Source organism: Seriola dumerili, unplaced genomic scaffold, assembly GCF_002260705.1.
Source record: "Seriola dumerili isolate Sdu_G_001 unplaced genomic scaffold, Sdu_1.0 BDQW01000081.1, whole genome shotgun sequence".
In the NCBI taxonomy this organism is placed as follows: Eukaryota; Metazoa; Chordata; class Actinopteri; order Carangiformes; family Carangidae; genus Seriola; species Seriola dumerili.
Window position 1 is genome coordinate 5,093,047 of NW_019174336.1, and position 13,028 is coordinate 5,106,074.

General features: G+C 40.7%; 1 protein-coding gene across 1 annotated transcript in view; it reads left to right on the plus strand.

Moving 5' to 3' along the window:
* col27a1 (collagen type XXVII alpha 1 chain) overlaps positions 1–13,028 on the plus strand; it is a 70,263-nt gene that overhangs the window by 14,902 nt on the left and 42,333 nt on the right. Inside the window, exons 5-6 of the mRNA XM_022744445.1 lie at positions 7,314–8,003; positions 10,236–10,355. Of these exons, the coding sequence (XP_022600166.1) occupies positions 7,314–8,003; positions 10,236–10,355 (810 nt within the window). The remainder of the gene's footprint in view (positions 1–7,313; positions 8,004–10,235; positions 10,356–13,028) is intronic.

The following is a 13,028-nucleotide window of genomic DNA, read 5'->3' on the forward strand; positions in this document are numbered from 1 at the left end:
CTGAATACTTTGACCCCACTTTGTTTCATCACTGTGTAGGACACTACTGTTGCTGTTTTCCTTGTGGTTGTTTTTCTGACCATTTCTGGCCATAACATTTATCATGTCCTTTTTTATTTGATGTATTTTAACAATCATGGAAAAATAATGAGTCTTTTGATTGTTAATTTACCTGGGATCAATCTTTGCCATGTGCAGTGTTCCTGTCTTTATTCCTGAACTATCAGACTACTCCCATCATGCATTTTTCCAGGCTAAATTGCCTACTGCTGCCTGCAAGACTCAGCCAGTCTGAGAACATCTGCATACCTGTGTCTTGGCGAGATTTACGGACCTTGCCATTTGATTAGCCCTTTGTAGGAGCAAGTGTTCATTGTCTGTGCGCTGTGTCTGTGTGTGCATGTGTGTGCACGTGTGTGTTGTTGATTGTGCTTTAGCCTGCAGCACTTGTAACAGGCTGTGAGGCCTTCAAGAATTTCTCATTGCTTATAACAGAGGATTTGTCAGCTACACATGCAGACAGACTCCTGAGAGGACACAGTGATTAAAGATGAACATTAATCTAGTCCAGGTGTCAACACCTTCCCTAATTCTAATTTATTTTTTATTGTTTTCCCACAAATATTTGTTGCAGAGAAGTTGAGTCATGATCCTAATGTTCTCTCAGCATTAGCAGGTGATACTCATAAAAGCTTAGTTTTAATGGAACTATAATTGTACTGTATATTATCATATGCAGGTGATAAGTAGTATCCTGCTGAAGTAGGTATTTAGAAATATATTTTCAAAGTGTTTAGTGCCACTAGACTATCCAAATACTGCCAGAACACCACCATACCAGCACAATTTCAAATCACTTTCACCTGCCTCACCAGGCACCATACTGTGGGAATAATAAAAGAAGACCATGTGACAGTGTGATTGATTAGAACGTTTCAAGTCCATGCAAGTTGGACCAGTGGCTGACTAAACGGTTGGAAAAACACACTGAAAAAAAAGACCAGAAGTACAGGTATGGTCTTAATACTTTTAGTGCAATGTGACAGTTTTACCCAATTCAATGCAACTAATGATTATTAATCATTATGAGTACTGATGAATCGGATCAATAGTTTAATCTGTAAAACAGAAAACTGAAAATAAAATAGAAAAGCCCAAGAAGAGCCCAAGGTGAAGTCTTTAAATTCTTTAAATTGCTTGTTTTCCCAGATCAGCGTTCGTCATATTTGAGGAAATGTTTGGCATGTTTACTTGATAGGTTCATTCAAATTTAAAAATTCAATGAATTAATTTTGTTGACCAATCAGTTAATTGACTGATCATTTCAATCCAAATGACGAGTACTTCCCATCATGCTGCAGTGTGCGATGAACTGTCTAGACTTTAGTATCTATGGTGGATAAGTCTGTTTTTAATTAAGGCTCGTATTACAGTTTTTCTCTCTGAACTTTTTGGTCAGAGCTCTAGAAAAAAGCCTACGACCTCAGCTTGGTGTGGTAGTATTCTCCCCTACAGCAAACAGTATGACAGTGCTGCAGATGACATTTCACCATAACTGTCTAATGACCAAGTAACCTGTCAGACCATGTGGCTTCTGTTTACAATATTTACTGCCTTCATGATGTGACAGTTTGGAGCCTAAACAGAAATTCTGTTGAGACAAAAGACCACAAACTGAAGTTATTTTGTTTTTGTTCATCCCTCACAATCTCATGTTAGATGATCAGTAATATTTGGACCCAAAAAGTACATGACACCCTAACATTATACTCACATGTGGATGTTAAACATGCCTCCACTCTTCTGGGACTTTACTCTATATGATTTTCCAACCTGGATGCAGGAACTCACAACAGAATTAGTGAGGTTCAACACTGATGATGGGTAATAAGACCTGGCTCACAGTTGGTGTTCCAGTTCATCCCATAGGTGTTGGATGGGGGTCATGGTTCTGTGCAGGCCACTCACAAACTGGGAAAACCATTTCCGTATGGACCTGACTTTGTGTGTGGGGGGAGATTGTTGAAATGGGAAACTATTGCCACAAAGTTGGAAGCACACTATTGTTTAAAAACACACACACACACACACACACACACACACACACACACACACACACACACACACACACACACACACATGACACAGACACAGTGTCCTTGCTTGCATGAGCCTGCTACTACAGAGCCCTTAGAAAGACAGAGTATAAACACTGCCTTGGCACATGATATAAAGGCTCGAAGAGTTACTTGCTGAGATTATTAGTTTTGTTTGACAGGATAACTACTCAGATTCATGTTGTGCAGCGTCTCTTCTGCAGATTGTCTTTGGGGTTGTTGTATTTTAAACTTGATCTATGGAGCTCTTTGCTGTAATGCCTGGTATTACTGTCACAAAGATATTGACACTTGACAATGGTCTGAATGCTGGATGCTGAGTTGCCTCCCATTCTCCATCCAGCTGTTGAGTTGACATACTTTCACATCTGTCATTAGACAAATGTAATGATGTCATGTAATGATACTGAAAGACTTTTTACTTAAAAGAACCTGTCAGCTGAATACTATTTGGCCAACCATCCTCCTAGCTGCAATGGTGAGCTAGAGGTTATTGAGGCAAACTTGTGACCTGACCAAAAACAGCATCACTCACGATCACTCATTACCACCACCTAGCTGCCCTTGAGTAAGGCCCTTAACCCCCAGCTGTTCAGTGAAGCTGCTCAATGGCTAACAGATCAGACAGGGCAGCGTCCAGATGTGAATGCATGTGACTGTGTGAGTTTGATCAAGGCATTTATACAAAAGAGAGCGTGACTCTCTTTAATGAATAAAGGTTAAAAAACATATTGCTCTAGTGCTGCGGTGAAATCAGTGGAAAAAATCCACTGTTGAACCATAACTCAACTCCTCCACTGGAGGCATGGTTATTATATAGCTTTGTTACTGTCACCAGATTTAAAAAAAACAAAAAAAACAAAACCGACAATATTTTAGTATTTAGTGCATCTTTTTATACTTTCTGAATACATACTGAAGACGTAATAACTCACAAATGTATGCGAACTGAGCCCTTTATTAGAAACACCTGTACACTCGCTTATTCATGCATTTATCAAATCAGCCAATCAGCCATGTGGCAGCAGTACAATATATACAACCACACAGATACAGGTCAGGAACTTCATTTAATCAAATTAATTTATCAAACATCACAATATGGAAGAAATGTGATCTCAGTTACTTTGACCGTGGCATCATTCTTGGTATTGGACGGGCTGGGATTTTCACACACAACAGTCTTTAGACGTTTAATCGAGAATGGTGCGAAAAACAAAAAACATCCGCTGAGAAGCAGAGCTGCAGATGGAAACGCTTTGTTGATGAGCGAAGTCAGAGGAGAATGACCAGACTGGTCAGAGTTGATAGAAAAGCTACGGTAGCTGTGTGTTCTTGACACACTTTGATCATCATTTGAATGCCACAGTCTGAGTATTGTTTCTGACCATGTGCCATGTATGGGCCGCAGTTTACCATCTTCTAATGGCTACTTCCAGCAGGATAATGCACCATGTCACAAAGCAAAATTGGTGTCAAACTGGTTTAATGCATGACAATGAGTTCACTGTACTTCAGTGTCACCACATCTGAATCCAGTAGTAACTTTGGTATGTGGTAGAACACAAGGTTCACAGCATGAATGTGCAGCTGAACAATCTGTAGAAATGATGTGATTCAGTCATGTCGACATGGAGCAGGATCTCAGAGGAAAGTCTCTAACATGTTGTAGAATCCATGCCACAAATAATTAAGGCTATTTTGAGAACAAAGGGAAGCTCTACTCAGTATTAGTATGGTGTGAATATATATTTTCATTTTGTAAAATGCTTGATGATTTCCTAAAACAGCTGGCCACTGCAGGTTTTAACAAACATTACAAAAACAGGAGTGAAACAGTACTGCTGTAGGTTCACAAGAGTTGTTTAAAGTATAATATCATATGGAGATTTTTCATGGTGTATGTCTTTCTTTGGTGGAAACTTTCAGTGTTCCTGCTCCTGACTAACTGGCCAATGTGTCATGGTTCTCCAGCTAAGTGTGGCCTGAGCTGGCGTTCATAGGGATATGTCACAGACTGGAGGGGAGATAAGCTGAGGGGACGGTGTTGACCAGAGGAGATCCAGTGTCAGCTTATCAACCAGGGCTGGCTGCCTGACTGTGGCCTCGGATAAGAGGGAGAGAAAGGGCCTTTGTTTTCAGCTGGCGCACCTCGTCTGGTCTCTTGCCTATCTCATTCCCTCACTGGCCCCCATCATACCCAGTCAGCCCTCCATGTACGGCTGGGTTTCATTGCAGATACAGTATTTAAGACAGACTATTCTAATGTTTCAGATTTGACGAATGAAAGCCAGGTTCAACTGGTTATTTCTGGGTTGTGTCTGGGCATATCAGTCTTTCTGATAATACAATCAGACCATGCTCAATTGATTTTTGCCTTAACAAATGCCAGTAACCAAATAGGAAACCTGAGATCTCCTCTGTGATAATTGCACTAATTCATAAAATGTGTATGATATTATTTCACTTCTTATATTTTATATACACTCGTAAATCCAGCTCTATGTGCTTTTCCAGCGGCAACTTTTGTTTAGTCCTACAAGACTTGTAATAAGCAGCTGTACATTAGAGAATAAAGGAAATGGGTTCTTAAACCTTGAACTTCACCTATGAGAGCTGATTAAAAATGAGTCTCCCTTTGACCCCATGCATTTAGTATCTTTTTGTTTGCCGCACTGCTCTTTTGTGTGTCCACCCTCTGCACACAATCTAATAAAACAAGACAAGACACAATCATGAGTCCACAGCGATGTTAGTGGCTCTGAGAGGCTATATATAGGCACAGCAGTGCTTTGAGCTAAATGCTAATGTCAGCAATCTACACACAATAACAATGCTAACATGCATTTAGCAGGTATAATGTTTACCATCTTCACCATATTAGTTTATTGTGTTAGCATGCTAACATGTGCTAGCTAGCACTAAATACAAAGTGCAGTGCGACTGAAATGTCATTAGTTTTCAAGGTATTTGGTCATAAACCCAAGTACTGGATAAAATTTTGACCAGATGATGGTCCACTCAGTAGCGGTGTCGACATTTCTCTCTGAAGCGCAAACGTCTCATGGAGGTGCAAGAGAGCAGTGGCGATCAGGGGATCCAGGTAAATAATAGGCCCTCTCGAGACCAGGTGGTTAGCTTTTGATCCACCATAAAGATACAAAGTATTTTACAGTTGTTACAAGGACAAGCCTGAACTAACATGAGCAAACTATTCCTACGTACAGTTGACATTATAATGACTTAATGATTACTAACTACTGTGACTGTTTGGCACTGAATCGTACTTTGATGACATGATGCCAAACTTTAGCTTTTGAACAGAGAAGGGGGGAGTGATAAGACCAGTGCAGAGCCATATGTCACCTGTTTAAACGTATGTATTCTAAAAGGTACAACTCTGATCTACTACATTCTCTGAGCATGCACACTGGTTCCTTCTGCTCCTCCTGTCCTCCTGCTCTTCATATGACTCGTAGCTCCAGCTACTCGTTTAGTGCTCTCCACTTCAGCCCATTAGGGTCATCAAACAAAATTTACAGCCCTTTGGTCCCCTCCCCTGAAAGGCCTCTCTCACTGCGCCACTTTTCCCTGAGGTCCAACATTTTGATGTGTTTTGCTGTGTGTGCGTGTGGCTGTGTTGCTGGGGGTGGGTAGTGTGGCTGTCTGTAAAATGCAATATGAAAAGCAAGGAAAGAATGCCTGGGTTGTTGTGTTTTGCGTGTTGTTAATTTGGAGTGTTTTTCCTCTCACCTCTGGGAACCATATAACAAACTGCTGTGGGTGTTTGTAAAGATTTTTTTCAGTGGTTGAGACTTCATAAGAGTCAATAATAAGTTCACATTTTGAAAGCTGATGTTAATTTACAGTTATAATATACAGTTACAATTATAGAGTAGTTTCATTATTAGTCAGTTTTATACTTATGACAGAAATGTGTACAACTCTGTTGTCCTGCTTTATAGGGAAGCATCTTCTGCCCAGGAGTGGATGAAGCAGAAGGGTCACAGACAGGTATTGCACTGGAGGAGCCTGAGACCAAAGCTGTCCACTGTGCCAAAATAGGGATTAATATGAGGGGCTGATATTTGGGAATCAACCTTTGATATGATGCCAGGAGGGGAGTGCTCCCAGCTGCTGCCAGGAGGGGTGTGCTACTAGACAGTCTGGTGAGGCTGAAGACAAAGTTGAATAGTGAAATAAAACTAAAAATCTATGTAGCACCATTCAGACACAAGGCAATTGAAAATGCTTCACAAACGATAAAAAGAAATTTGAATAAATAGAATTTTTTAAATAAGTCATATCAAGATTGTATAAAATCAGGTAAGAAAATAAGTAGAGGGCTTCTTGTCCCAGTTGGAGGTGATTGAAGTAAAGTAGAAGCATTAATGTGTTGTCTTGAACCACTACAAGACTCTTGATATGTCATGATTGATGTTAAACTTGCACCATGTTTTAACCTAAGTATCGGAATAAGATGGATACACAGTTTTAGACACTGCAGTGGAATAAGATTGGTGAAAATCTGTTTAACAGGTGACAGCTTTATATGATTGTTTACAGTGTAACAACAGTAGGATCCCAACCTCATTGTAACATGGACAAGCATGGAGCTACTAGCTCCATTGGTTAGAGACAGCACGTTCAAATGTTTTGGAAAGAAATGAGACGGGTCAGGGGGAACTGTCTTGATGAGCTGAGAAGCTAATTGACTTGAAGGTAGATGAAATGATGCCAGATGTCAATGAAGAGTTGATGACAGTTTTCAAGAAGGGAAGAAAGTTCTGCAGGAGTGGTTTTTCTGAGGGTTAGGGCTTACTGTTTGGAGACAAGCTTAGGTCTTTTAAATAGAAGGTCTATCAATACAACATTAAATTTACTTGTTTGTGGATGTTTGTGTGTGGATGGGATGGTAATGCTACTTATTTCACTAGTCTGAATAGTTACCTGACTTACTGTGGATCTCAGACTCTTTCTTCTATCTTGATCGTCTCTGATTTTTAACTATTTGTGTTTTACTCTTCTACCTTATTTTTCCTCGGACAAACTCCCCTCACAAGTCCCTAACAAAAACACACAATAAGACATTAATTCCCCATCCAGCTACTGAAATCTTAACATCTTACAAACTATGAAATTACTGTAGTAACATCTTCTTGAATGAGCTGAAATTCTTATTTTGTGTCTCAACAGAATGTGTTCTTACACCGAGGGAGTTCTCGAGGGGATGGGACAGTTCTTACAGGACCCAATCGGAAAGGTTCAGTAGTTCGTGGGGATGTCTTTGTGGTGGATGAGGACACTGACTTGTTGGATCCAATCTTCCAAAATGGTGGACAAGTGAACCCCCAGTGGAAGCCCCCCAGAAATGGCGCCAAAGGAAAGCCTGAAATGTCCTCTAAACATTCAGAGGAGAATATTACCACAGAGAAGAAGACAAATTCTAGTGGGAGGACTTCATCGCTGTTCCCTGGAAAACCATCCGATGACATAATTGACCTAGACACCGGAAACACACCCAAGAAGCCCTCAGTGGGGTTTCCTGCACTTCCCAGGATCCCTTCAGATCCTAGAACATCCACAAACTCCAGCAAACTAAGAGAGGAGACAGATGATCAGGCCAGGACTGTCTCACCTATACCTCATGTCATCACCTCTGACCCATCTGCACAGGCAGTAGTTGAGGAGGGGGGACCCAACGCCACACAGAGCACCACAGACTCGGATCATAGAGCCAAGAACAACCATAGACAGCCAGACAGGGAGCACCCCGGAACTGTGGCCATTGTATCCATCGATGGTGACCTGGTCCGGAGCTCAGATGGGAAAATGTACCGGCTCCAGAGAGGACCACCAGGCCGAATGGGTCCTCCAGGACAAGAGGTGAGTGGTCTTATGGTGCTATGCTCTTGTTGGTCTAATGCCCTTGTTTTAATGCTACTGTATGCATCCAAGTGCAAAGTGCAAGAAAGCAAGTCTTCTTGAGTTTCCTCTGCCTGATGTAAACTGTTCAATGAGAAATTATTGTTTCTGCAGTTTTGAGGCTATTGACAGCCAAGGCCAAGACTTATCCCCCACTGTTTTAACAGTAAAGCTGATGTATTATATCAGAGCTATCTGTTATAAGATGAGATTTAAAAAAAGAAAAAAGTTCAAACCTTGTGAATGAAAAAGTGTGACATCTGTTTATGCTTTGCAGCTTACAAGAGCTGTTCTCCATCAGCTGCCATCTGAATCTGATCAGCTGAGGTTACGCTGCTCAAACACATGTTGATCCACATGTCTTTGATGCAGCAATCTCAGCCCTCAGAGAACCACATAGTGAACAAGTCTCAGCAGTTTGTTGTAGCATTACTCAATGTGACAAACTTAACCTCCGGCTGCCAAGTCATCTGATTGGTGCCAATGAGTAAAGTCATTTTATAAGATTCAGTCAGATGGTTTACCTGGTGTAAGAGGTGGGCCATCACAGGAACTGCAGGGTAGACAGAACCAGAACCAGACTGCACATCTGGTCACGTCTGGGCCGTTTTCTGGAGTCACGCTGCCATAAAATGCACAGGATCACTCAGCACGATTACTGTGATTGGAGCCGGCTGTAGGAAACATGAAGGAAGACGTCCCATTCTCTCTCCTCATGTACAACATCTCAGGTCTTGCTTACCTTGTTGTAGTGTATAGCCTTCCGCATCATCCTCTACATGTGTGTTGACAAACTCAGTTTATTTGAGTAAAAAGTACTAATTTACAAAAGAATATTTCTATGCTATGGCCGCAGAAAACACTCTTTTCTGACTGATTGGCATATATATTAAAATTATATACGGTAATAAGATGCCTCAAAGAGAGACCTGGGTAGCAGTTTAACATCTGTTAAATCACAGTGTAAGCTCTTTTAAATGGCACACAGTTTAACCACAGCATCAATACTTCTGCTTACTGTTGCATTCAAACACATTAACTCTCGCTAAAATGGTCGTCACTGACTACTAACTAACTTTGCTAAATGGATTATGACTTGAACACAGCCTACCTTGCTTTAAATGGCTGTTGTATAAGTGTGGTAGAACACTCTGAGGTTTCCTGTTGTAGAAAGTAATGGACTCAGTGGATGACGTGCCTCATCTGCTATACTATGAGGACAACTTGTCGTGTGTTATGCCTGTGTGTGTACTTATCATTGCATGTATTAGTATTGCTCCTTGTAGTTCAAGCATAAGTCAACTATATTAACTCCTGGTTCGTACAGGCTGCAAAGACTGATCACCCAACCAGCAGCAACTGGGTTTTCAGACTCTCATCAAATGCCACAGTAAAGATATAGAGAGATTTATTATTTCTGTACCATTTACATATAGTATCCCAGTACTCCAAGCTATAAAATCTCACAGTGTTTTATTAACATAGGTTTTGGGACCAAGACCATAAAATAAATGGCTTTTGCTTTTCAACAGGCCATGAACTGTGAGTTTTTACAAGGAGCCAGTGCTTTGCTGGTCTCCCAGGTCACTGTGTTTTGCCTGTAAGCAGTAGTAGACAAGATTTTTGTTTTAAATTTCAGAAGCAAATTTAGTTGAAGACACAACAATTTTACAATTTGACCATTACCGTTTTTTTATTATCATTATTTTATCTTGTGTCTTGGAAGACACCTTTTCTTTGTACTGTTTTTTTTTTTAATTTTTTTATCGGGGGGTTGTTTGTTATGTTTCCACAGGGATGTTCTGGTGAGCCTGGCCTGTCTGGGTTTAAAGGTGATAAGGTAAAATAACCTTGTTTATGACATTAAAGCCTACAGTGATGTGCTACATATGTCCAGTTTTCTCTTCAGGATTTAAGTACACTGTTGTCCTGTGCACCCCTGAGAAACCATCCAGAGCCATACCTTGTTTTAAAGCTCAGTTTCACCTTAGACATTTTAATACCTACAGCTATAAACTCCTGCCCATTCCTCCATTATGTCTATATGTATAATATTTATGTTGGAGCTCCAGTGCTGCAACAAATCACTTCTATGATGTAATGCTAAAAACAATGCTGTGCTATAATAATAAGTACCCCATATAAATTGATTTGTCTTGCATGAACGTACCACATACTGTTGATTTCTCACAGGGTAAAACGGGCCCTGAAGGTCGTCCAGGAAAAAGGGGGGAGTCAGGACCTCCCGGACCGCCAGGTTTACCAACACTCTACCTGTGGAGGAATACTGCTGAGGAATGGGCTGCCTTCCAGGTAAGATGGAAACCAGAAAGTATTCTTTATATTGAGTGTGATATTTACAAAATGTTGTTTTCCTTCTTCTGAACAGAATGTCTCTCTTTAATGTAGAGTCTTTCATAATTTGAGTTTAAAATGTTTGAATGAACAGTAGGTATATTTACAGCATAGAGACAGTCATTATGGTCCAGCCGCACAGAAAACTGTCATCCACCTCTGAACTTAACCCCAATTAGAGTTAAAGGGTTAGGGTTGAGTTCTGAAGAAACTGATCTCCTAAGGGGTGAGACTACACTCAGCATGATCTGTATGCTGTCAGTCAGGCATGTTAGATGAATTGTGGACCAAAGCTCCCGTCCTAGACCCGATGGCTCCTTCAGCTGAACCTCCATGATATTTTACAGTTTAACAACAAAGATCATATCAGAACATGTACAGCCCATAGACTGTAAATAAAGATGGACGTAGCCTCCGTGACATCACCCAGCTGTTCTGCTGTCACCATCTTGGCAGTGCCTGACTCCACCTAACTCCCAGCTAATCCAAAAATGGGCAAAGAGGTGGGGGCGTGTGTGGAGCCGAGACTTTGGTGCATGCCGGATTGTGGCAGCATATGCTTACCCACCTGTCACTCAAAGCTGCACGCCCTCAATTATGCAGAACTCTAAGCCTTAATAAAATATACACAGGTGGGATATATAAAAATTCACCCCCTGTACAGTTGTCACGAAGGAGGAAATTAGCTCTAGGGACCAAAACTACTTTTGTTCCAGGCTGAAACATTGTGACATGGGAGTCTATGGGGATTGACTCACTTTTGGAGCCAAGTGGCCATTTGTGGAACTGCAGTTTTTGGCACTTCAGTGTTGGCTTAATTTTCAGCCCTGGATGTTGCCACTTGGTACAGCCACAAATATTATTTGTAAAAGTGGCTCCTTGTAGACAGTAAATGGAAAGATACTTTATGGATTTATAATCTCAGAAGCATTAGAGTTTTTATACAAGCATTATGTAGTTACCATCGGCATTTCTCTAGGCCCTCATTGTGATGCCAGTCGGTCATTTGGTTGGCTGGTCTGTCGGTTGGTCAGTTGGTGGGTCCACCTCTTTGGTCCAGACTGAAATATCTCAACGACTTTATGCAGTTAGAGATTCTGCATTACTTCAATTCATTGATTCTTTGATCTAGGACTTAATACTATCAGAACTAATGGCATTCCAGTCAATATCTTGTGTATTTAACAGATGAAAATATTCAACCTGAGATATTATGGTCTACCAAACAGTCACCATACCCATTTGGCATCTTTACTGACCAACAACAAGTAGGCACTGAGGCCACACATAACATCTCAAAAGTCCTATCCTCACACAGAGAAGTTACCAGCTTTGCACTTTTGTAACTTTGAACAGCTGTTTCATCTAAATCCTGCTAAGCTATCACATCCCCCAGTGTCGCTGTAAACATCTTAACCAGTTGAAATGAAGATGGCTTTTCCTTCCTTCTCTCTCCCCCTAAGCGCCTATGTAATTCATCGTCAGTTACCTAAAAGACACACTGGACTTCAAATGTTCTTTGAGGCTAATCTTGAGGTTCTTTCTCCAGAGCTATAAGACTATCTGTAAAACCTCTGACCCTGCAGTTATAGTGCTTGCAATCTGATGCTCTGTCCTCATCTGTTTAATCTCTCTGCAGTGGACACAGCTGTTTGTCGTCCAGTGTGTCAGTGTGATGAAGAACTGTCTGTCACTGAAAAAAGATGACGAAAATAAAAGTCTGCTAGTAGTTTGTGGTGGCGATTTGTCACCGTATGCGCTTTGAACTTTATGTGGAGAGGCTACAGAGGTCATTGTCATACTTTTACTCATTCTTAATGAGGGTCAAAGATAGTTACTCTAACTCCAGGAACTGTGGAATTTGAAAGATGATTATGTTTCATTATAAGTTATGTGTTTACATTTCAGTGACCTGTCAAAAAAAAAAAAAAAATCCAACCTCCGTCATTCAAACCTATTTTGATATTTTGTGTCACTTTGCTCAATCCCAGTATCCAAAATTTCCCAATATGCCTCCAACGTCAGGGCTCAAATCTATTTTAGACGACTCCCTCCCGCTCAAAGGTCTTACATCCTGCATTTTGAGATTATTGTGCTTTTTAAAGATTCTCCTGTGATTTAGTCCAAAGTAAACTGGGAAATGGTGATTGGGGAAACTTTCCCAGAGGAAACTTGGGATGCTGCTGTGGAGAGAAAAAAACAGTTGTACCTCTTATACTACACCAGCCTGATTCAATTTAAAGTCATCCATCGTATCCACTATTCAAAAGCCAAACTCGAGAATATAGATCCTAATTTAGACAAGACTTGGATAGATGTACTGGGCTCCAGCAGACTTGACTCACATGTTCTGAACCTGCTCTCATACTGGTTAATTATTTTTGAATGTCTCTCCATAGCCACAGGCAGAAGTTTGAGGACAAACGTTTGGACGGCCATTTTTGGGGTTCCAGCAGATGATCAACCACAAACACTAAACATTACATTAAAGAATATTATAGCATATAGCATTATTGGAGAGAAGAAGAATTATATTAAACCCCCTGTTGGCAACCCTCTGGCTTAAAGACCTAATGACATTTATTAATCTTGATCAAATAAAATTTGCACTGAGACACTCTGCTCAGAAGT